We start from the raw sequence: 25,169 nt of genomic DNA, 5'->3' as shown, positions 1-25,169 counted from the left end.
ATTATTCAAGCACGACCCCTGGCAAAATACATGAACTCACTAATCTCGCAATACTAATATTTGTGCAACATGTCAGGAAGTGGGGGTTGTTAAAATCTAGTTTCTATACTGAACAAAAATATGAGCCCAATGCTTTTGTGTTTGCTCCCGTTTTTCATGAGCTGAACTCAAAGATTGAAGACCTTTTCTGTGTACACAATGAGCCTTTTTCTCTCAAATATTGTTCACAAATTTGTGTAAATCTGAGATAATCCATCCACCTCACAGGTGTGGCAAGATGCTGATTAGACAGCATGGTTATTGCACAGGTGTGGCTACAAAAGTAGATGTTGAGTTTGAACATATTTCCTACAATCAAAGCTGACCGAGGCACTCTGCTTATGCGCTCCTCTCTCAACCATTAAAATGCCATTTCATAAAGGCAACTAGTAAGACTCAGACACCTCTGTGGTTTGAGTATTGAACACTTTATTCACACCATTATACAACCTGAGCCGGCAAAGCCATCTCTAGAGACCAATGCTTTCCTTTGAGGTGGTAAATCAACTCAGCGACAGAGCAGCAGCGCCTGCATCTTAATGAAAGACTTACTGTCTCTCTGCAGAGGTAGACTCAACACTAATTTGTTGAAATATAAGCCCACAAGTGTTTCCCTCACCACCAGATTCAATAACACCGCGTTTCCAATCTCATCACTGTGCGCTGTCAGTCTTCCAGTCAAATTGTTCTTGCTAGTCGCTCGAAGTAGGAAAAAAATGGGACTATGCGGATCTGGGCAGTGAGTTTTTTTTTAATAGCCAATCCTCCCTAGTGTCAGGTGTTGTGGAATCCATTTAGAAAGGCTATAAGATGCTCTAATTTTCACCTGCAATGCAAAAATCCTGAGTCATGAATATCTGAATTAAAACAAAAAAACAAGGCGTCATCAAAACGCATGTGGCACTGCAACTGAACTCACCATGGCTCATTTATGTAGGAGTTTATCAGCTTTATGTGCGAAGAGCTCCAGGCTGCAGGCAGAGAACATCAAAGAGAGTGAACTTACAATCTCCCATTTTTTTTAAAGGCTTTTAATGTAATTAGCTAGTAAAGAAAGAGCAGATCCAGATACCACACTACATCTAGTCCACACTCTTGACCTTTCAGAGTCAATACTTGACAGCTAATTCAGAGATTGTTAACAGAGCAAATCAGAGCTGCCTTTCTCAGGTCGCCTGGTGTTGGCCAGGACACATACCTCGTAACTCCATGCTCCCCCCCCATGGAGGACACACCTGTCATGATGATGAGGTCTGTGCCCACATAAAAAAAAAAAAAAGTTGCTGGAATGCAACAGAAAAAACAAAACAAACAAAAAAATGCAAATATATAACTGGGCTGCCATTTATGCCTCGCAAACGTGGAATAATACATATGTACATTCACATACATACGTACATAAGTTGAATTTTTAATGGATTTGATAAATAATAATACTCATAAAATATTTTATTTTAAAAAATGACTCCTTACAGGCCTATCGCCTGCTGTCTTTAATGACAGAGTTTTAAACTAAGACCATTTTATGCTGAGAAATGAGTTAAAACTATTTTGTCAAGCCTTGACAATAACATTATACACAATATCATGCAATATTATGATATCTTGCATGATCTGTTGGTGCTTAGAGTACGTATTGAAGAAGACTTCTAGCTACTACTACACCAAATTTTAGCTCAATGTGTGTAAAACTGACTGAATTCTAGCCATTTTTGTGTTTGCTAAAACTTATTCGCTGTGGTGGCCATCTTGAATCAAATTGACTCCAAAAAGTAAAAGGATGTATATGTCAACCAAATGATTGCTTTCTGAAAGTTTTATTAAAATTTGTTCAGTGATTTATGAAGTATCTTGCTAACAGTACAGACAAACGTAAACAAATTCGGGCAAAAAGCATATGTGACCCTCATTTACAGCAACGAGAGTTGTGAAATAGGCTCCCAGTGCTGCCTTTAAGTTATATTGGATATCTGCAATTTAAAGCTGAAATAAGTTCACTATGGATAACTGATATGAACTCTTTAAAACAATGTGTTTCTAAAGGAAAAGGAGAGTGATAAACTATTCATACTTCATGCTTATTTTCCTTTTTTTACCCAAACATCTCTAAATCCTGAAATATTTTTAAAACGTGTCTGTTTGCGGTCTGACAACCGGATAACCGAGCATTTGAGGCTACACGTGAACGCAACACCAGTGACGTATGCGGACGTAGCGGCTTCGTCTTTCTGTTCAGCATTGAGCGTAACAGGGGGAAATCTGACAGTTTCTTCGCTATTATCCAGGAGTTATTACGGACAAATATTTCTATATTGTAAATATATCGACCCGGGAAAATGTCTGTGGCTTGTTTGAGCCGAAACGTCATGGCTTTCAGGAATTCTGGTAGGATGATGGTAAGCACAAAACTATTTCTTATGGGCTTTTTTCGATAAATGCTTACAACTAAGAGTAGGTTTGTGCCTTTTGTTTGTTTGTTGTTTTTGTTTTGTTTTTTACAACTGTTTAGCTCGTGCTAAACAAATAATAAATTAAATTAAATAAACTGATATATAACACGATGCTCTCAGTATGCTTGTGTATATTTTACAAAATATTGAAGAGTTTCATCTGCTACATTTTCTAGAAAGTGACATTAAAGTCAGGGTTTTCTTCCCCCTTTTTAAACCCATGTTACTAAGATATGTTTGCTTAACAAAAGAGTCTTGATACCTAAACATTTATATTTAATTTACTGTCCTTCAGCTCAACTGTGTAGTCCTGAAAGAGTAAGTTAGGTAATTTCTGGACAGATGTGATGTAACATTTCCCTGTCAGTTCCTCCAAGCTGCCACTAGGTGGAGACTTTCTATTAGATAAATATACTTCATTAACCCCAGCCTGGAAAATGACTTTGCTGCAGCAACAAACAAAAGCATACCAACAAATGGAAAAGGATGCAAACAAAGATGTGAAAAATGGGGAACAAAAAGATTAAAACTGTGCAAAAAAAGGAATCAAATTGTGCAAAATGTGATTTAAACTGTGCAAAACAGAGGCAGCATTTATTGTAATCAGACTTGACAGTTTTTGTTGCAGAGTGTGATAGCTTAAAAGTGAAATAAAAGTTTGTAATTATTGCCCTTTTTGTGTACCTTCCTTCCAGATGTCTAATATTATTTCTGAAAGATTTAATTGAAGTAAAATAGATCAGAATATGACGCTGTTCTTCTTGACTGTTGTCTGTGATACAGATGGTGCGGTACGCTCAGACTGCGGCCACTCCGGCTCCTGAATCCAGGATCAAGAAGTTCCAGATTTACCGCTGGGACCCGGACACCCCCGGAGACAAACCACGAATGCAGACATATGAAGTTGATCTCAACACGTAAGTTCCGACTGAATCTATGAAAAGGACGCTGCTGAGCTGTACGTTACGTGTTGGTCTCTCACAATTAAATGCCACTGCTGCTGCGTTTGACTGTAATCCTGTGAACACAGTTGCGGTCCAATGGTTCTGGACGCCCTCATCAAGATCAAGAATGAAATTGATCCCACACTCACTTTCCGACGCTCCTGCCGTGAGGGTAAGAATCCCAAATCTCCCTGATCTTGACTTGCAACTGATACTGTATTAATTTCCCCTCAGATAAAGATTAAAAGGTAAAATGTGAAGCTGATTATTCTGAGTAAATGAAGTGTCTGAACTTTCATGAATTTCTGCAGGTATATGTGGCTCATGTGCCATGAACATAAACGGAGGCAACACTCTGGCATGCCTTAACAAAATTGACACCAACATTAGCAAATCCACTAAGATCTACCCGCTGCCACACATGTATGTCGTCAAAGATCTGGTGCCTGTAAGTTTATATTTTTACGTTTATATCACTAACCTTCATAGACGTGAGCGCTTCGACTGCTTAGAATCAAACTCTGTATTCTTGTCATTGTTTCCGTCAGGACATGAGCAACTTTTACGCGCAGTACAAATCCATCGAGCCGTACCTGAAAAAGAAGGATGAAAGTCAGGAGGGGAAGGAGCAGTATTTCCAGTCAGTAGATGACAGACAAAAACTGGTAAATAATCCAGCTTCATACTGTAGCCTGAACAGATCTTTAACACATCCACGACATTCCTAACAGAAATTTTCCTATCTTTGTATTATAAACAGTATAAGTATTTGGTCTTACAGTATATTACAGATAATAATACAATATTTTTTTTGGCAAATTTAATGTTAATTAACCTCTTATGTCTTAGAATACTGACTTAAACCGTAAGCTTGGGCTTTTTTGAGGACTATGTTTAGACTTTTCAAGAGCTTCATATTGGTATCACACTGACTCACACTGACTGGCTGTTTTGATTTTAATTTTATGTTTGCACTCTGTGCCTCTATTAAAAGTTGAATCAGTAAATATTATGAAGTGAGAGTCACGAGAGAGAAACTACTAATTTATTTCCCTGTGTTTCACTCTACAGGACGGCCTGTATGAGTGCATCCTTTGTGCTTGCTGCAGCACCAGCTGTCCCAGCTACTGGTGGAATGGAGACAAATACCTGGGACCTGCTGTCCTCATGCAGGTAGAAGATGTACATAGCTCATCTATTTTAATCATTTTTAGTCATAAAATTCATATTTTAGTTACTACAATATGAAATAAACCTCATAATGCAGCAATAATTGAAGAGAAATGTAAAAAAAAATAGTATCAGTTGAGTCGGTTCAGACTGTGATGGGTTTTATGATCTTTTGTTTCGAGTTTAGACAGGTTTAATCAGTATCATAATAACCTGTGAGATGACATTAATTAAAATCAAGCAGTGTGTTTCCAAATTCTAAGAAAAACTCTGATCGCTGTATTGTTGCCCCACAGGCGTACCGGTGGATGATTGACTCCCGTGATGAGTTCACCAAGGAGCGTTTGTCTAAACTCCAGGACCCTTTCTCAGTTTACCGCTGCCACACCATCATGAACTGCACTAAGACTTGCCCAAAGGTGCTTAAACATCATTCATCTGCACATTTCCCCACATATTCAAGAGCTTTGGTGTCTTATTGTCTGTTCGTTCAACGAACTTCTCTACAGGGTCTCAACCCAGGAAAAGCCATCGCAGAGATCAAGAAAATGATGGCAACTTACAAAGAGAAGAAAGTAGCAGCTTTATGAACATCTATGAATGAAACGGACTCAAGATTCTCCTCTTATACCTCAAACTGAGTTGGGAGAAAGAGATGAGCCAACCTCAAAGTTTTTAAAATTATGATTATCTGATCTGTGTGTGAGTGTGATTACTTAAGGGACTAAAATTTAAAAAAGTGTTTTGTAAATTACACTCATGCAAATATATATTGTGTTCTTTAGCATTTATTGGCCACAATTTTCACCTGTTTGACTGTATAATAAAATAAACAGGCTTGCACCGTGTTAAACTTAGTCTGGTAATATTAAAATAGGTGTTCATGTTCAGCTCAGTGTGATAAATACACAAATAATGTTTGATTAGAAAACAGCTTTTGTTGATGCTGTTCCAACTTAAAACAACATAAGCATCTAATGGGGAAACTATTCTATTTATCAAGACTTTTTCAGGAATTTTCTTAATGAAAACAAGACATTTGGAAGCCTAAAGACTTCTTGTTTTTTCAGCTCATTTAGGTTTATCATTGAAGGAGAATTACAGGTAGAACAGAGAGCTAGCTAACACATCTACATATATCTAAGTCAGCCTAATGTGATTTTAGATTATTTACTTTCATTTAAACAACTTAATTTTACTGTGTTCTGAGAAACTATTTTACTGTAACTTATTAAGTGTTGCTTTTGGCAGTTTAGTAAAATGTTTTGCGTTGACGTTTCCCAAAAAGAGAAGGCAAAAACATCCAAAAATACAATTCTGGATGTTTATTTTATTGCACTTTTTATAATACTTAGGCACCAATTAATAATAAACCAAAAATTGTGATATTTTCAGTTCTTATATTTTCAGAACACTTTTCTGTCTCTCAAAAAAACAAACACACACAAAAAAATGCAGTAGAAGGGGGTAAGCATAACAAACTCTGTGTCATCTTGTTTTAGTGCAACACAGTAGAATAGAACCAACAAACAAAGTTACATATTTTAATTTAAATACCAGGACAGACAGGGTAGATTTGTGGTGGCCAGTCTGGATTTTGGAGCATGTGTCTTTCGTTTCCCACCTAGATCCAACAAGCTTAAATGGGAATAACATGGTGAGGAAATTATCCATTTAAATACATAGATATACTCATCACACTGTATTTCCCTGTAATAATATTAAATAATATATTTTTTAAAAGATTTCTCTGTAACATCACTGAACCTCTTTAAAATTACATAAACATTTTTAATGACTGAAGTGTTTGAACTAATCTGCTGTATTTAGGATGAAAGCAGAAAGTAAAAAAAAAAAAAAAAAAAGAAAACTCCTCTGTGACGGAGACCGTTAGCGTCCAACGCGCGTGACCTTTTTGGGCGCTTGGGCTCGCCGTAGACAACAGAGACGCTGCCTGGTTCCGAAGGTTTCCTGTTCTGTTGGGACTCTCATCGTCTTGTTCCTAGAGCCATGTGGAGGCAGTTATCGTGACAGAAGGATGAACAAGCGTGGTAGGTGCTTTCCGAAAGCTTTTTCGTAAACATTTAACTAATAATTAATAATAGCAGAACCGTCGGAGCAGCGTTCACTGTCCGTTAGCCGGCAGGCAGCCGGGTGTTGATGTCCCCGCAGCTGTAAAGGGGAACTGAGCTGCTCTCTGGCTGTTTTCAACCACTGTCACTCTTCTGTTATCAACTCAGCTGTAAAATATATTACTTTGTTATAACAGTTAAAACAAACAAACAACTCCTGTGCCTGCTGCAAGCACACAGCAACAGCATAACTGAAAGAAAAGCTCAAATCTGGTCAAGACCTTAATAAAAAGTTAAATATCTTAATCAGAAAACCAAATAACTTGATGATTATTTGGCTGTATCTGAGCTTGATAAGGTTGTTTGACCTGACCTACAAAAAGGAATATGGTTTATTATTGTAACTGCTATTCTGACAGTTTTCCTATATATTTTATATTTACCTCCACTGTATTACATTGTAAGGAATTCACTGAAATGAAATGTTCACAGATCTCACTACTGATTGAATACTTTTACTATACGTCTACAAGCAGATTCTAATGAACTGTGTGGTCTTTATTAGCTTCTCTTACATGCACAAAATTATGTGTCTCTTAATGTAAACATAGTCATCGGTTCATCTTAAATGTCCTACATCAGGAGGTGTCAAACTCCAGTCCTCGAGTTTTTCTGCTCCAACACACCTGATTCAGACGGTTTAATGACCTCCTCACCAAATCATCAAGTTCTCCAGAAGCACGACCACAAGTCATTCATTTAATGCAGGTGCGTTAAAGCAAGAACACCTCTAAAACATGCACCTTTAAAAGCCTGAAAATAAAGGTACTTATTGCAGACTTATGAAATCAAGCATTAAAAAAAGGTTATCCTGAAGTATATCAAACGGTGCAGTTTGGAAGAGTTTACTTCAGGGGGTTCCCAGATATGTTGAATGCAGTGTTGAAATGTGGGTCCACAGTCAATGTAAACAAAGCACTCGGCTGAATCCACGGAAAACCACGTGGAAGCTTGAGTCAGATGACTGACCTGCGTTAGGCGGGCCTGTAGTCTGTGTAGGCAAGCAACAAATGTCAGAATCAGAGGAACTAAGGTGGAAAGAAAAAGAGTAAATCTGCTGCTAAATGTGAAAGAAAAGAGAAAAAACAACCGTCAAGAATAAATATCAGGGATCGAGCAGGGCAGTGGAGCACCATAAAGACCGATCTCGTTACTCAAACACATGCAGCTGTCGCAGAATTTGTCCTACATCGATAAGTTTACCGTTTGACTTGTTTCCAGTCACTTCAGGTGTTCCCTAGCAAAGAAACAATTGTGGTATCCTGTCACAAATTTTGCTTACAAATCTTTTACTTAGGGACAGAAGATATAGAATTGAATCTTTTAACAGAATGGTAGTAAGGTTGCTTTAGGGTTTATGTGTTTTCATTTATCAAAGCAATAAGATATACTGTACATTCAGTGAAACATAGTTCCAACAGTATCTGTTAGTTACGTTAGTCCTGATAGTTCTTTGTTGTTGCTTTACTGTGGTAATATCAGTGTAACACCAGAGAAATCATCAGACAGAAGCTGTGTGGTCCAACATTTCCTGCAGTGACCCTTTGTCCCGTCATGTCCTGCTTGTGAAGTCTGATTCTGTGGTATTTGTGGTTGAAGACAGTTTTTTTTTTTTTTGCTTTCTCAGCTCAGATGACTATCTTGTGTCTGTCTCATCGGTCGTGAACACATCACAGTTCCCCCTTTTTTTCTTTTTCTTTCTTTTTTTTTTGACCTTGCAAAGTTTTTCAGTGTAGCGGTCGGGTTTGAGATTAAAAGGAAAGTCCGGTGAAGTTTGCGCCACACCTCCCTGAAAAACGGAGGATTTTTAATGCTGCTGTTTGCCATAAAAGATTTTAGGAGCCCTCCTGTCTTCAACTGCAGGTGCTGCTTTGAACTGAGTTAATGATTTCTGTCAGGGAGGAAGGCGCAGAATTAGAAGAAGTCTTTCAACTTCTTTAAATTTCCACCGGTTTGTTGACTTAATTGCCTGAAAACGAGCTTATCGGCTCTTTGGTAATATTTGATATGCGCTGGCTTTACTGTGAGTTGTGTATTTTCGATGATCATTTCTGAAAAGTCTGACTTGCTGCTAACCGTGACGCCTTAAATGACTGAAAACTCAGCAGGGTTTGGTTATAAAACGGATACTTTTTGGTTGAGATTGGGCTTGAACGGAGCGGGCATGTGATCCAATAAAAATAACTCAGCCCTGATAAACGTCATCACGTGGTTATTCTGCAGGAATTTGCATGAAGCAGATGGTTTTTTGTTTTGTTTGGGATGCTCACAGATAGATTACCAGGTTGACTTCAGCAACAGGATGCAGTTAGTTCTTATGTTTAAGCAGGGTGTTGTTGTGACCTTTACTCAACACACAACCTCTTATCATCAGGATCATACTGCCTGAATGATAACTGGTGGACTGGTTGTGTACCTGTGGCGGCTTTGATAGGAGAATGCCTGCTTTTTCCAAAAGTGAAGCTATAATTAAAGGCCTGGCACTCCTTGAAGGAATATATATACCGCCTGCGACCATTTATGGCAGAGTTTTAAACCAAAATGATCTTATTCTGAGAGGGTCGGAGTTTAAATGGAAATGACATTCTGCAAAACCTCATGCGAAGATGTGTTCGCGCTCAGAGTATATCATCGGGATGACTGTCAGCTACTACCACACAAGAACTGTGAAACTGACTGAGCTATAGCCATTTTTGCTGTAGCTTGTGTCAATTAGCTGTGGCGGCCATATTAAGTTGGGTTGACTCCAAATGGTGGATGTACAGGAAATGTTTCCCTAAAAGTCCATCCAGTGGTTCAAGAGATATTTTGCTAACAGACAGACAGGGTTGACGCCAACAGTTACTGCCGATGTTTTAAATAACAATATCACACAATGAGCAGTGCTCAGAGTATGTGTTGGGGATGAATCTCAGCTACTACCATGCCCACCTCAGTGTCTGTAAAATCAATTGACTTATGGCCATTTTTGTGTCTCGTAAGGTCTGTTGGCTGTGGCGGCCATCATGAATTGGGTTGACTCCAAAGGTTAATCAGCTGTAGATGTACACCCAGTGATTGTTTTCTGAGAGTTTCATTAAAATCCATCCAGTGGTTCATGAGATATTTTGATAACAGACAGAGTTGACTCCAGTAGTTAATCGATTAGAGCTTAGAGTGTGTGTTGGGGATGAGTCTCAGCTATTACCACACCAAATTTGAGCTTGTTACCCCCCCCCCCCCCCCCCTTTTTTTTTAACCAAAATGTGCAAAACTTTGGCTGTCTTTGCTTCCCCTACAGACTGATGTTATGATGCTCCTAATATCTGCGCAGGTGCATTTACTGCTCAGTTGAGCAGGTCAATAAAAGTACTTTATTGCCTTTTCTTTTCGTGTTTGTTGGCTTGTGGTGTTTTTATTGGTTTTACCGGTTTGTTGCCCAGTGGAAAGGTTGTGGGGATTCTCCCCACCCGAGTCTAATTTGTCCTAAAAGCCGGTTAAACAGGTTCGCTGTCGGGAATCAGGAGCTTGTTGTGATTCACCCGGCAGGAGCAGCAGCTCACCTGAAAGGTGGGATTTCTCAGACGCAGCTCTCAGGTATATCTCTGTTTTCCCCACTTCAGGTAAACTTTCACTTTAGATTGACAGCCTCGGGTTCTTTCTGGGTTCTGTTTCATTCCTCAGGCGGAACCACGCGGGTTTTATTTCGGTATTTTTTGCAAAACTTGAAAGCGGAAGTGACCATCCGGGTTAACTAATAATGACGCGTGGCGTTTTTTAGTCCCTCGTTTTTTAAAAATACTTATTATATTAAGAGATCTTAACAAAATCCTATACTTATAGGATGTTGACCTTTTAATTTGAAAGTTCGTGTTTGTCTCGAAGCTCAAAACGTCTTGGTCGGACTGTGATGCGTTTAAAGACCGCAGTAAAGTTAACCATCGTTTATTTTCCTATTTTTATCGCTGTAACGTTTAACAAATGCATTTATTTTGTTGTGCATGATGAAAGTAAATAATTACTTGGCTTGTAAGAAATGATTTTAACAAATCTTTGATAAACTAATGCAGAGAAAAATTAAAATAATAGAAAAACTATAGTGCTTCTTCCAAAAACAAAACAAACTAGTTTATTGACTTCACAGTAGAAGAACAGCATTAGATTAAAGGCTTAACATTCCTTGAAGGAATGAATATCGCCCCCAGCTTTTCATACCAGAGTTTTAGACCAAGCTCATATGATGAGAAGTTGTAGTCATTTTGCTCAAACAATGAAAATTTTATGCACGATCTCATGAAATATCACAAGATGTTACAGAGCATGTGTTGTAGATGACTCTCAGCTACTGCCTCGTCAAATTTTAGCTGAATTTCTGTAAAATTGACTGAATTATAGCCATTTCTGTGTTGACTGATGTTGATTAGTTGTGGTGGCCATCTTGATTTGTGTTGACTTCATTTGTTGATTTCCATCCATCCTGAAAGATTTATTCAAATCTGTCAATTGGTTTATGAGATATTTTGCTAACAGACAGATAGGTAATGTCAACATTTGGCTAAATCTCAGCTACTACAACACCAAATGTTAGGTCCGTTTCTGTAAATTTGTCTGAGTTACATCCATTTTTGTGTGTTTATTTTTATTTAGTCAGCTGGCTGTGGCAGCCATCTTGTTTCAGGTTGACTCTAAAGGTTGATCAGTTTGGTGCATCCAATTATTACTCTCTACAAGTGTTAAAATTCATCCAGTGGTATGTGAGATCCTTTGGTAACGGACGGCCATACGAGCACACACTTGAGACGCGGGCAACAACATTATCGCCCACCTTCGCCTTACGGTAGCAGGCGATGATGATGACAGAGGACTTCAGATGATTCTCTGTCACACAGAAGACATTTAGAGAATCTGGGAGGTGAAATCTGATCTGAAGCGATAATTCAACACCACGGTGAAACGTGGTGCTAAAAACAAGAGGGGCTGAATATCAACGTTTGCAGTTTTTCTGTTAGACGTAAGGTTCAGATTCTTTGCAAATTATTCAGTTTCACTGTGCATTTTAAACAGAATTCCTGCTTTTTAGTTTTTGGAGCAGATTAGTAAAAAGAACAGCCTCGGCTGTTGCATTGATTAAAAAAGCAGCGGCTGGAGTTGGTTACTCAGCTGCTGAGGCAGATTGTGGCTGCCTGGGAGGACGCAGTTATCTGTGTGGTTATGGGTCACAGCTGCACTTCAGAATTCATTTTACTGGTTGTGTAACTTTGACTAATGTGGAGTGCCGCTGTAATTATGACTCTGTATTCTTAAGTATAGTGGTGGTAATTTACTGGTCAGAGCATGCAAAACTAGCTCTTCATGGAGGAACATGCATGATATTGTGGACTAAATCAGAGCAGCAAACAAGACTGTCCAGGTCACAGGTCAAACAATGCTAAAATCAACTGTCCTAGAACACCGGACATCTTATTCAGCTCATATTTAACAAACATCCATTTTAACCTGTCAGCTCCAAAGCAGTGATGTCTCCTTTTGATAACTTCTTATTGCTCAGACTCTTATCTGCTCTTTTGTTAAATCTGACTTCAAAGCTTCGTGCTGTGATTAAAAAAAAAACGAGGTTATAATTAACAGTTCTCATCCCGTCCTGTAGGTAGTGTCGTGGACCCGCAGAGCGGACTCCCCTCACCCTGTCCACGAGACCCCTTCCTCAGTCCTGACTCACACATGGTAAGATAAAATCCTCTTCGGTGGTTTTGGTAAACTGAGAGTGATCTGCAGTGTGGTAAATAATGTTTATTTTTACCAGCAAAGAGTTAGAATATATGAAGAAAAGAATCTTTGAGAAATGCAACAGATTAAAAGTAAAAGCGTGGAGCGTCTTTGTTGACACGAGGACACGCTGATAAGGTAATGACTGCGTGGTTCGCTTGTTTCATTTAAGGCTAGGCAGATTTATTTGTAACATTTCAGTAACATGGCAGCTCAAAGTGCTTTAAAGAAACAATTTAAAATATTGTGACAAAGTTCAAAAGAACAGATGCTCAAAGAACATTTCATAAAACTAAAAATTAAAAGCAAGTTCTGGATAAAAACCACTTCACACTGACAGAGGAGTCAGTGGGTTTGAGTATTTTCTGTTTCATATGTTTTAAATATCACTGACAAAACAGCCCAATATTTGATGGTATTCTTTTCTTCCAAGAATGTAACAGCAGAGGTATAGGTGTGTATTTTTTCTGCATAAAATAAAAAGTAGAGAAATTAAACCTAGTAGAGAGGTCAGGAATGGACAAAATCAGATATATCTTGGTGCACCTTCAGATTAAAGGTGCAGCCCAATAAATTAGAATGTCAAAAGTGAATTTATTTCAATAATTCAATTTAGAAAATAAAACTCATATATTATATAGATTATTATATTATTTCATCAATGTGTGTAATGAACATGTATGATAAATATGTCACTTTTTAATCTGAATTACTGAAATATTGTCATGTTTTGATGGTATTCAAATTCATTTTGATGTTCCTGTACTTCCTTTTAAAAGTGCACATTATGTGATTGGCAGAGGACTGATTTCTCAGAGTGCTTTTTGTCCTTATGGTTTCTGAGAAGTGGACAGGATTTATATCTGTTTTATAACAGAACTGTTTGAATCTGAATGGACTGTGTGACTCTTTGCTCCCTCAGGACGTTCAGGGGTATAAGTGGGTGCATTGGCGGGTGTGGTTGTGTCGTCTGGTGGCTCTGCTGTCTTTGGGCGCCCTCCTGATTTTATTTCACTGGCGCCCTCGGCTTGGTGTCCTCGCCCGCTGCCGCTCCTGCCCGTTGGCGTTGGCAGAAGTTCTGCTGCTAAGAGTGAGACAATAAATCCTTGTGCAGAATTAAACCCCACTCAACACTTTGTGTTATCAGTATATCTGTACTCCATCTTGCTCCTGCACTTTATAAGAAACAGTACATTCTATATTTTATTCAACCGTTTGTCCATAAAACATTGATGTATAATATTTTTTCCTGTCAGGACGGTTCTGGCCAGCAGCATGTGGTGGAGGTGCAGACAGAGGAGTTGGAGGAGGGCAGGTGAGCTCCAATGTCTCCGTCCTTCAACAGTATCATCATCTTTAAACTTTCAGAAACGGCTGATAAAAAGACAAACAAAAAATGATACACGTACAGGACGTTTCTTACTCTGTGGTTTCTTTCAGTTTCGAGATGTTGGGACGCCAGGAGGAGGCTGAATGGAGAGATACGGTCCAGCTGCACAAAGAAGAGGTACAAACTGAAAGAAGGCTATTTATTTTAACAGAATGATTTTATGTTGAGGCCTTAAACTTTATTTTCCTGTGTTTCAGAAAACGCTGCTGCACTACTACCTGTTTGAAGGGCTGCGATATGTTTGGCTGGACAGGAAGGGGGCTTTCTGTCCTGTTAGGTAGTAAAACAGGAACATCAGAAACCAGTCGAGTTTAGAAGGACCTTTTTAAAAGCACTCACTGCAAAGGATGAAGTCCAACATATAAAGGCCGTCCTGAACTATATCAGATGGCGCAGTTTAAATGATTTTACTCCTGTGGTTTTCCAAATACATTGAATGCAATTCTGAAATGTGGGTCCACCCTCAGTGCAAACAAAACACTCTGCTGAAAACCACATGGAAGCTTGAGTCACATGACTGACCTGCAGTAGGTACACAAACAAACATGGCCGGTAAGGTAAATGTTTCACCTGTTTGGGAGTTTCTGTAGGTAAACAAACACATGTAGTAGTTGGCATCCTGTCCCAAATTTAGCTTACAAATGTTGAATTTAAGGACACATTAACCCTCAGTATGAGGACAAATATTGTGCAGATTTTCTCTCTTACTTCATGGATTTTATTGCCTGGTTTTCACAACTTTGCAACGAGGGCCTTCATTCAGAGTTGGAACTTTATTTTCTGAATGGCTTGACCTTGTTCAGATAAAGTAGAAAAATGATAGTACATAAAAATATTCAACATTCCTGCTTTAAAATTAGCATTCTGATGATATTTCTGTCCTCAGTGTCCTCAATGAGGACTGGACCTGCAAAGACTTGTATGGCTTCCAAAAGGGCCTGAGTCCTCGGGAGCAAAGCTCAAGGTAGGAGAACATAAAGTGAGTTGTTTTGAACTAAAAGAGAGAATTTCTTAATAATTTTTTATTATTGTTGTTTCAGGAGATCCATGTTTGGGGTCAACCTTATTGATGTGCCTGTGAAGTCTTACATGAGGCTTCTGTTTGAGGAAGTGAGTTAGAAAAATCACATTTCTAGAAAGGCCGGGATTTTTTCTAAATGTATTTATATAATGAAGTTTATCTATAAGACACATATTATTTGTATTTGATTTTGTTAAATAAAAAATGAAGCTAATTGCCTGACAAAAACCTTCTCTAGAAGTCGAGTTGTATATGTAATATATAAAAGTCAGATTGACTTTTTCTTCTTGTTTTTCTGCTTCTGCAGGTCCTCAACCCATTCTATATTTTTCAAGTATTCAGTATTGTCCTGTGGACTACTGATGAGTATTATTTTTATGCCTTATGTATATTTATTATCTCGATTATCTCCATCAGTATCTCACTTTATGAAACTCGTAAGGTAAGATTTCAGAGAGTTGCGTTATCCAATTGTGTATATATTCTGTATATATAAACTTAAGTAACAGTTTGAAAACTTTCATTTTCTCCTCACGCAGCAAAGCATCACTCTACGCAACATGGCTCAGTTTATAACAAACGTCACAATTCGCAGAGAGTCGGGAGGTGAGTTTTTAAAAAGGTTTCATGTAGTGTCAGAAAATCTGTGTGGGTTTTTAAACAACTGATGCCATGCTTAAAAAAATTATTTGCAATATCCCAAAGAGTTGTGATTCTCTTATTTCTTTGTCATAATAAATATTCACAAAGGGTGTAGAAACAATATAAAAAGAAAATGGAGGTCAGTTAAAGTTATAAATACCAAAAATGAGCCCTTTTGTAGAACCAGTGATTTAGAGAGCGAGATCTTTGCAAATTTTAGCAGAATTAACTTGTCAAACTGTGTGAGGAAGAGCATGAACATATATGTATTATTATTAGAGTCCACATGTTTTCTGATGAGAAACAATGAACAATAACAGGAAATAAAAGTCTGCAACATTAGGCTGTAACGCCCTTCCTATGAAGCTAAACAAATGTTGCATCCTCAGGAATTTATCATGAGAACAAACAATTTATTTAAAAAAAGTAACTGACCTGTCGGTACAGTCCAGTTTATTTTGGTTGGGAGGGCAAAACAGAATCCAATATCTACAAATCCCACTTTATAATGCTGTAAAATCTGTTGCAGTTTTCTATTTACGCTCTTTCTTTTTTTCCTGCATGAATTATAATATTAACCAAGAAAACTAGTTTTTCGTTTTGGAACACAATGTAGTCACAGGTTTTTATTCAGGTTCCTCTGCATTAAACCCAGGACCTTTTAATTAACCTTATGATTTGATTGAATGGTTTCTCAGAGGAAGACTGTGTGAACTCGGTGGAGCTGGTCCCCGGCGACTGTTTAATCATCCCTCAGGAAGGTCTGCTGCTGCCCTGTGACGCCGCCCTGCTGGCTGGGGAGTGTCTTGTCAACGAGAGTATGCTCACAGGTAAATTATTATCACCAACAACACCACCGACTGAAGCTAGCTGGTAGTATCTCTTGTTAATTCTCTCTCTTTCAACTGTTTTTACCTATTTAGTGCTTGTTGCATTATAAAACCTTGACCATTTGGTTTATAAAACCCTAATAGGCTCTAAAAACTAAGTGTGTCAGTATCTGTTGCTATTTACAAATCTCTTTGTAAATAACAATAACTGGTTGCTCTTAAAGTAAAAGTTTTGTTCAATTTGTTGTGCTGTAGTTTGTTAGGGTCCAAGCTTTTAATGCCTAAAATGAACAATGCATGAGTTATTTTACATGCAGTTACAATTTTCAGTCATAAAGCTGGGCTTGCCATTGTAAAAATCTGTCTGTGACTTGCTTACAGCTACAATATCAGTGTATAAATGAGTTCTTATGGTTGCTGTGTTCAGGTGAAAGTGTTCCAGTGCTGAAAACCCCGCTGCCAGCTGCTGACAGGACCTACAGCTCAGAGACCGAGCACAGACACACTCTTTTCTGTGGCACCCAAATCATTCAGGCCAAAGGAGGAGGACCAGGAGGCGGCGGGGCTGTTGCTGTGGTAACAAGCACTGGTTAGTAGAGAAGCCAAGATCCATCTCTGTCTTTTTAAGAATATGTCTTTTTTACAATAATGTTGTACGGTTCGGGTTTCAAGTTTATGTACCCTAGGAAATTTTGGCTTCTGAAGCTGTAACTTTGTTTATGAATAAACACATTCCTATTAATGACACCACATGATTGGCCTTTGCATTTGTAAATGTGGGGGTTAGTTTTTAACTTTGTTTATGAATGAATCTCAATGAGGACACATGTATAAATGTATTCCTAATAATGGCACCACATACAACATTACATGAAAATATTTAGGCCTTAAAGACACAAACATAGCATTTACAACAACAACAACAAAAAATAACTTCAACGCCTTGTTGTCCAGATCAATGCAGTTTTTAAGTTTTATTTCTCTTCTTCTGCAGGTTTTCTCACTGCCAAAGGTGCCCTGGTCAGCTCCATTATGTACCCTCAACAACTCAACTTCAGCTTTCAAAAAGATGCCATGAAGTTCCTTCTCATCCTTGGCAGTTTAGGTAAGCTTTGACAGTTTTTCACAAATTTTGTTCCTTGAGTATAAAAGGAAGCAAATGTTATTTTTATCTTTAAGTGTCTCAGATCTTGTTCTTTAAGCCTTTTTTCTGTCACTGCCCTCAGCTTTCTGTGGCACCATTTACATTTTTGTGATCCTTTTCAAAGCCAATGTAAGTAATAAATCGTATGGTTAAAATTTATGTTCTAACCTGACAGGTTAGAGTGTTACAACTGACCTGTGGCTCATTGTGTCTCCAGGTGACCTGGCCTGAGATAATTGTTAGATGTCTGGATATTGTGACCATTGCAGTGCCTCCCGCCCTGCCTGCTGCCATCACCACAGGAGCTATTTATGCCCAAAGCAGGCTAAAGAAACATGGTATTTTCTGTATTAATCCACCTCGCATCAATGTTGGTGGCAAAGTCTCGGTCTTTTGCTTTGACAAGGTGAGACTAGAACCTGCTAACAGACTCTGTGTAGAAGAGCCATGGCCACTTTACATGTTGATGCTACCTACAGCAGAACTGAGACTGATTTGTTTTACCAGACAGGAACTCTGACAGAGGAGGGTCTGGATGTTTGGGGAGTGATGGAGGGAGGACCTGCTGGTTTCTCAGAACTGGTCCCAGACCCCAGACTCCTGCCTCCGGGTCACATGCAGTCTGCCCTGGCCTGCTGTCACACTGTTACACTACTGCGAGGTCAGCCCCTTGGAGACCCTTTGGAGCTCAAGATGGTCGAGTCTACTGGCTGGGTATGATACTTTACAGCTGATTTTATAAGTATGCTGCGTGACTTCCAACATATTTCATTTACCTAATAAGACCAAAGATCCCAACATTTATAACTCATCACAATAACCCAACATTCACATGTCATAGTCAGAATTAAAACCGACCACCTAACAGTTAAACTCTTAAATCAAAATTTGTAAATATCTATTTTTTTCTGTCTCATCTAATAGCTGGTTAAGATTTTAATTTCAAACTTGTGCGATACTGCAAGAAAAGCAAAGATTTTATTGTATGTGCCAACATCAAAATCATTGTTTCAGCTTTGTTTTTATTCCTCAGACTCTCCAGGAGCCAGAAGGAGACGGAGATGTTGTAAATGCAGAATATGGAGGTCACAAAGTTTTGGCTGTTATGAGACCTCCAACTCAACAGCTTTTTCTCCATAGAAATGTGAGTTCAACCTTTAACTCACATCAACCATTTTCACACTTCAGTGTTGTCTTATTGATGCAAAAAGGACTCTCTCATTAAGTCACCACTGGTTTCCTTTGGTAATTAACACAAACCAAACTAAGGCGGTTCAGCAACTCTTCACTCTGTGCTCACACACAAATCATGTTGTCACAAAATCAGAAGGGACAACAGTGTTGTTCAACTAAGTTATCAGTCTGAAAATAAACTAATGTTTATTTCTCACTTTCTTTCTCTCTGAGGAAGCAAATCATGCAATGTGTGTGTTCGTTCACAGAGATGAACTCAAACCCAACTAAGTGAGTCCCATAACAGGATGATAAATTCTTCAGTCACATGACAGCAAGGCCCAAATACTGTTCAAAACAAGAACTGAGAAACTGTTGTCCGAAAGGGCTGAAGGCAACAGTTCTAAAACATCACTCAGAGTTTATATATCAATGCAAGCAATGAAGTGTTTCAGTTTTTACATGTGAAATAAAGTCATGCATCTGGCTGCAGGAAAAAAAAGTAAAAACCCTTCTGACTCACCAGTTATTAGTTAAAGCCTGTTTCTTGAATCTCTTTAATTACTTTATCAGTCTGCCTTATTAATACTAATTGCCCTCATTTGATGTACATTTTCACAGTCCTTAAGGTCACGACCCTTAACTGTCCTTTTTTTTCCTGTTTTCTTTAAAGCCCATTTTACTGAAAACATTACTGAAAATACAAAAGCAGTTCCTTAGGACCGGTGGTCAGTACTGTGGTCTCATAGTCCTGTGACTGTGGGTTTGAGCCCAGGCTGCGTCAGGAAGGACATCTGAAGTAAAACAGTCGCCAAATCTTTTGTGCGAGTTTGCTCACTGTATCAACCCCTGCTGAAAGAAAAACAACAAAAGCATTTCAAAGAATATTAGAAGAACTGATTGTTGCAGACAGTATGGGAGCCAAGATTTCTCAAAGGTTCATATTCTGTGGTCTTATGTGCTGGGAGTCCTAACTCTGTGATAAGTAAAGAAAGACACATCTAGAAGCTAATGTGAATTAAACCTTACAGCCCATTTTGGGAGTGGCACAGTAGTACAGTGGTTCAAGCTGTCACCCCACAGCAAGAAGGTCACAGGTTCGCCTCTATGTGGAGTTTCCATGTTCTCATGCACGTGTAGGTTTTATCCCACAAACCAAAAACATGCATGTTGGATTAATTGGTAACTCAAAACCATTACTAGATGTGACGACCACAGTGGTTGTTTGTCTCTATGTGTCCCTGTGATGGACTTGTCCAGGGTGTCCCCTGCCTTTCACACAATGACCCCTGGAGATAGGAACCAGCTCCTCCTAACCCTGCAGGGAAAAACGAGTAAAGCAAGTTTTTATTGAGTGAATATCATAGGAAGTCACTTTCAGCAGCTGTAAAAATGACACTGCATTTAAAAAAATCAAGCTGTGTGATTTGGGCTGTCTTATTTTGAAGACTAGAAGACTTTTATTCTTGCCTTTAGTTGTGCTTTTATTCTTGTCTTTTGCTCTCAGTCAAGCGAAGCAGTGGCCATCGTTAAGAGGTTTCCATTCTCCTCGGCCCTGCAGCGGATGAGCGTGCTGACGGTGGCCACCGGGGGGCGCTCTGCTATGGTTTTTGTCAAAGGTTCCCCAGAGATGGTGGCCAGTCTCTGTCGAGCTGATACAGGTTCAGTCAGAAGTCTTCCCTCACATGTGTTTCAACAGGCAAATCATTTTCCAACTTTAGCTCAGCCCTTGTCTTTAGCCTATTAAAATCTTAGAATGATAAATATGAAATGGGATGATTTGTGTTTCCAGTTCCTCCACAGTTCTCCAGCACACTGCACACCTTCTCCAGTGAAGGCCTCAGGGTTCTTGCACTCGCCTGTAAACCAGTAGATGTGAATTCTGACCTGATAAATATTGAACGGTGAGTTCACCAAAAGGTTTTTTTTTTTTTTTTAATTCCACTAGAAAGGTTGATGCATACATTAACATGACCCGGTGTTGGTTTGCAGGGCTGACGCAGAGAAAGACCTGCAATTCTTGGGTTTACTGATGATGAAGAACCTGGTAAAACCTGAAAGTGCAAAAGTTATTAACGTCTTGAGACTGGCACAAATTCGCAATGTTATGGTCACTGGTGAGAATGTGTTCACTCTCTAATTACTCTGAAGGTTTACCTTTTTATTATCAGGACAATAATTGGCTTTTTTTATAGCAGACCATTTTACACTGTACATCTTTTACATAGGAGACAACATTTTAACAGCTGTGAATGTAGCAAAGAGCTGTGGGATGGTGGGATCTGATGAAAAGGTGATTTTTGTCACTGCATCTCCTCACACTGCTCAGTCTTTGCCCACTTTGAGGTTCAGCTTAGAAGATGAAGTTGCTGCCCAAAGATCCACAGACGTCATGGATCAGGTTGGTGTTCCTCAGACATAACTGGGCTTTTCAGTGAACACTCTTTATTTTTACACTACAAGTGCAAGGAAAATAGTGTTCAGAGAGGTTTACATATGATGTGGAGATGAAAGGGTTTGGAAATAAAAGAGAGGAATTGTAGTTCTGGCAAACATTTTGTCTTAAGCTCTAATCAGTCATAACTGGGATGACCGTATGGACACACATTGCATGAGTACATGCAAAACTTGTTAGTTTAATTAGTTTTCAGTGATGTTAATGTATTTGTTATTTTTTCATCTTCTCCACTTAGAGTCTGTATCAGGGTGGTTTTGACTATCATCTGGCTATTAATGGCAAGTCATTTGCAGCCCTTTGTGACCACTTCCCTGAATACCTTCCAAAGGTAATATAAACCCCAAAATCCCAGCATATCTTAGCACTGGATCCCACTCGTTCACTTAATACATCCCATTTTTACAGGTTCTGATGAAAGCCACAGTATTTGCACGCATGCTTCCCGACCAAAAGGCCCAACTGGTGAAGGAGCTGCAGAAACTGAAGTAAGTTCAGCTTCAGGTTTGGAAACTAAAAGCACTCTGAGAGCGCAAACCTCTGCCAAGGCCATAGGGTCATTAAAAACTTGTAGGATCCAGATTGTGATTTTTTTTTTGGCTCACCACTTGAATTTAATCACTTGTTTTTTGTGACAAACACAACATTTCCTGAACGTTTAATCAAAATCTGTTTATTAGTTCTTAAGTAATCTTGCTAACAGACAGACAGACAAATGGCAGCTCATGGGACATGTTCAGACTGCAGGCTGTTCTAATACGACCAACAAGTTAATAAGTTATTAATAAATTATTTACAATCTGCAGCAGGAGTCAGTCGTAGCCCAGCTAAGAAAGGGTTAATGATGGCACATGTTGATCACGTTACAGAACGCTTTCTTGTGATCAGACCTGATGAAATGCTGCTGAATTCTTCTGAAATTTCTGTAATAAGAGTTAAACTCCTATAGTGGTGAATCGCAGTGAGAAAATATTGAGCGGTGGTGGCTACACGAAGCTAATATGTTTAAATAGGTGAATCAATCATCAGTGAGCTGAGCAGTGATCAGCAGTGGTTTCATCCACTGCTGTGAAGTTAGTTTTCCTTGAACATTATTGTGTCAGATTGAAGCAGGAGTTCACTGTAGATGTATAATTACTGAAGTTACTGTTTCACGTTTGTGTCTGAAGTAGCTAACCTCACCTGCATGAACCAAACCCTGTTTGAATAATGCCTTGTTGGCTCCTATACTCTGCTAGAAAACTAATTTGTCTCTTGAGCAAATGTCATTGATAACCCTTGCTCTAGACATTCCTTTAGTGGCAGGAATATTGCATTAGTGTAGAATTTTAGAGCGCTCGACAGCCTTGGCTGCAGTTTGATTTTCAGTAAGACGCCTCTGATTAATTAAATGTTCTGCAGCTATCGGGTAGGCATGTGTGGGGATGGGGCCAACGACTGCGGGGCCCTGAGAGCTGCTGATGTTGGAGTGTCCCTGTCCGAGGCCGAGGCTTCGGTCGCTTCCCCTTTCACTTCCAAGACTGAAAACATCAGCTGTGTGCCGCTGCTCATCAGGTGAGGACACATGTCGTCTTAAAACAACGAAACAGCAGTAAAACTGAGTAAATATGAACCTTTTTAATATCGAACTAAAACGTGTAAGTGTGAAGAAGAACATCTGAAGAAGTAACACTTACTTTCTCTGTGTGTGCAGAGAGGGCCGGTGTTCTCTGGTCACTTCCTTCAGTCTGTTTCGGTACATGGCGTTGTACAGTCTCATTCAGTTCTGCTCCGTCCTCATCCTGAACACGGTGAGTAGCTGAAGGAGCTCCTCACATCATCGCTTTTAAAGTCGCTTTATTTCTGTTTTACCTGCTGTTTTTTTATGTTTGACATATTTGTGCTGTACTTAATGTTGAATACTGAAGAAGGTCATGAGGTCAGACCAGGTTACTGAAGCAAATAGTTTATTTTGCACAAGGATGCAGAGCAGAAAATGGATATTTTACACTAGTACTGCAATTTAAAGCAAAAAGATTATTTTAAATGTGGGGTGTTGCCCATTTGTTTATTATTCTTTGATGCTGACATGTAAGTTATGTAATCTTGCTTTATTATGACCTTAATTACATTTTGCAGCAACCTTTTTAGAAAAAAAATATGTAAATGATTGTTTTATGTTTGTGTCCAGGTGAAGACAACTCTGGCTGACTTCCAGTTCCTGTTCTGTGACTTGTTCCTTGTGACACTGCTGGCCTTGTTTATGGGGAAAGGAGGTCCCAGTGAGGAGCTGTACCCCAGGAGACCTCCGGCCAGTCTGCTGTCCCTGCCTGTGTTCGGCAGCCTCTTCATTCAAACCTGCATGATTGTTCTGGGCCAGCTGTCTGCAGTGTTCATCACAAAAACACAGGAGTGGTTAGTTAAGACCAAAAGCTTTTATTTTCAATCAAGATCTTGATTTATTCATCCAGTAGCTTCAGCAGATTCCCAGACCTCTCTCCCTACCTACCTCCTTCACCTCCTCAAAGGAGACTTGAAGGCATTCCCCATGCACCCTCAAGATATGATACCTCCAGTAAATTCTGGGTCTGCCCTGAAGTCTCCTTAAACTGGGGCATGCCTAAAATACCTCCTGAGGAAGGTGTCCAGATGGCAACCTTACCAAATACCCTTTTTATTTATATTTTTGATGGTTAGTTGCAGCAGTGCAAACCAAGTTTTCACTCTTATTGCACAGGGATCAAATAACCCTTAGTAGGGGGTCCAAAACCCCATAATCCCAAAGTACTTGTCCAGTTTGCCTGGAATTTTGACCATTTTGCATTGCATGCATCTGGCATCCTCATCCAGTACTTTATCCTGGTCCATTCTTTTCTACTGGTGTTCATTCTCAGAATAGCCTGCTAAGTACAGACTTAACAGGCTATTCCTTCGACTCACGACCGTTCAGGGTCACACCGTCATCTTTAAGCAAAAGTATCTCCAATTTAAAAAAGACCAACCATCTGACCCACACTTGGCTTCATTGTGTTTTGCAGGTATATTCCACTCAATTCAACAGTGTTTGGAACAGAAAATCTGCCCAACATGGAGAACGCCTGTGTGTTTAATTTGTCGGGTTATCAGTATATCTTTATGGCAGTGGTGGTCACCAAGAGTTACCCTCACAAGAAGCCTCTCTACCACAACGGTGAGTCATCAGAGATGTTTAGAAAACAGGATTTAGGATGATGATACATTCAGGTTTATACTTTTAAACTACTTTCAAATAAAACTCATTTAGGCAACCAATCTAATCATTCTGTCATCTTTGCAGTGATCTTCCTGTGTATCCTGTTAATCCACTTTGCTGTCATGACCTGGCTGGTGTTGTATCCAGGTCCTTTCTTCAGCCAAGTGTTTAAACTCTACAACTTCACGGATATGAACTTTAAGATGCTGCTCTGTGCCGTGGCAGCTCTCAACTTCCTGATTTGTTTTGTTGTGGAAGTGAGTGACAATAAATAGTTATGGCATGCCCTTTCTGGACTGTTTATTGCCTTATTGCCAACTTGCCTCGGAAAAGTCAACCTCTTTGCGTTTTAGTAAGCAAACATTGTTTTTGCTCCTCTTCCAGCTGCTGATCGATCTGGGCGCGTTGAACTGCCTCCGTCTGCTGCGCGGGAAGCGTCCGTCGAAGAAGCAGTACAAACGTCTGAATGTCCTCCTGTCTGACTCCACATCATGGCTGCCACTTAATCAAACTCTGACGCCCAGAGATCACACAGTCATCCATTTCAGCTAGCATCCACCTGACCCTCTGCTGGGCTCACCCGATCTTAACCATAATAGTGTCTTAACCACAAAATGACCAACAATGCAAAGCCATGTTAATAAACTATTTTTATATGTACCTATTGTTTGATTGTTTTGAAAATTCTTCATGTTTGCTATGAAGTGAAGTTTCTTTTTTTAATAGAAGGACTCTGAACAAATACCAACATGATTTGTTTTTTTAATTAAATTAATATTTACAGTCATTTTGTGTTTTGAGCTCATCTAAGCTCATCTGTTCC

The 25,169-nt window shown here is 39.2% G+C and overlaps 2 protein-coding genes across 5 annotated transcripts; both read left to right on the top strand.

Annotated features, from left to right (window-relative positions):
• Positions 1–2,258: 2,258 nt before the first annotated feature.
• Positions 2,259–5,456, top strand: LOC108233156 (succinate dehydrogenase [ubiquinone] iron-sulfur subunit, mitochondrial-like). Its single transcript, XM_017411427.2, has 8 exons — positions 2,259–2,435; positions 3,273–3,406; positions 3,520–3,605; positions 3,745–3,881; positions 3,982–4,098; positions 4,505–4,606; positions 4,900–5,022; positions 5,113–5,456. Exons 1-8 carry the CDS (start codon positions 2,376–2,378, stop codon positions 5,191–5,193), a joined length of 840 nt encoding a protein of 279 aa, XP_017266916.1. The 5' UTR covers positions 2,259–2,375; the 3' UTR covers positions 5,194–5,456.
• A 1,065-nt stretch (positions 5,457–6,521) lies between these two features.
• On the top strand, positions 6,522–25,006 carry LOC108233157 (polyamine-transporting ATPase 13A2). Of its 4 annotated transcripts, none has more exons than XM_017411429.3 (29): positions 6,522–6,654; positions 12,362–12,438; positions 13,403–13,570; positions 13,737–13,795; positions 13,921–13,987; positions 14,068–14,147; positions 14,757–14,834; positions 14,911–14,980; positions 15,199–15,333; positions 15,431–15,497; positions 16,232–16,363; positions 16,791–16,952; positions 17,358–17,468; positions 17,590–17,636; positions 17,725–17,913; positions 18,015–18,221; positions 18,541–18,651; positions 20,188–20,341; positions 20,473–20,584; positions 20,673–20,797; positions 20,909–21,081; positions 21,374–21,466; positions 21,544–21,623; positions 22,537–22,689; positions 22,829–22,925; positions 23,306–23,529; positions 24,153–24,304; positions 24,431–24,603; positions 24,731–25,006. In XM_017411429.3, the coding sequence occupies exons 1-29, from the start codon at positions 6,642–6,644 to the stop codon at positions 24,896–24,898; spliced, it is 3,477 nt and encodes a 1,158-aa protein (XP_017266918.1). In that variant the 5' UTR covers positions 6,522–6,641; the 3' UTR covers positions 24,899–25,006. The 4 variants fall into 4 exon arrangements, with proteins under 4 accessions (XP_017266918.1, XP_024860636.1, XP_024860634.1 ...); XM_025004868.2 differs by lacking the exon at positions 6,522–6,654 and adding an exon at positions 10,133–10,284; XM_025004866.2 differs by lacking the exon at positions 6,522–6,654 and adding an exon at positions 10,133–10,311.
• Positions 25,007–25,169: the final 163 nt, after the last annotated feature.

This window comes from Kryptolebias marmoratus, linkage group LG8 (assembly GCF_001649575.2).
Source record: "Kryptolebias marmoratus isolate JLee-2015 linkage group LG8, ASM164957v2, whole genome shotgun sequence".
Lineage (NCBI taxonomy): Eukaryota > Metazoa > Chordata > Actinopteri > Cyprinodontiformes > Rivulidae > Kryptolebias > Kryptolebias marmoratus.
Note: the sequence above shows the minus strand (reverse complement) of the source record. Positions and strands in the feature narration are given on the sequence as shown.

What these genes read in the sequence shown, in the direction of transcription:
- LOC108233156 (XM_017411427.2), top strand. Translation starts at nt 2,376, where the DNA reads ATGTCTGTGGCTTGTTTGAGCCGAAACGTCATGGCTTTCAGGAATTCT. An exon ending in TCGTCAAAGATCTGGTGCCT is followed by an intron (nt 3,882 to 3,981) that starts GTAAGTTTATAT and finishes TGTTTCCGTCAG; the next exon opens with GACATGAGCAACTTTTACGC. An exon ending in TAGATGACAGACAAAAACTG is followed by an intron (nt 4,099 to 4,504) that starts GTAAATAATCCA and finishes TTCACTCTACAG; the next exon opens with GACGGCCTGTATGAGTGCAT.
- LOC108233157 (XM_017411429.3), top strand. An exon ending in TGGTCGAGTCTACTGGCTGG is followed by an intron (nt 18,222 to 18,540) that starts GTATGATACTTT and finishes TTTATTCCTCAG; the next exon opens with ACTCTCCAGGAGCCAGAAGG. An exon ending in CCGTCCTCATCCTGAACACG is followed by an intron (nt 22,926 to 23,305) that starts GTGAGTAGCTGA and finishes GTTTGTGTCCAG; the next exon opens with GTGAAGACAACTCTGGCTGA.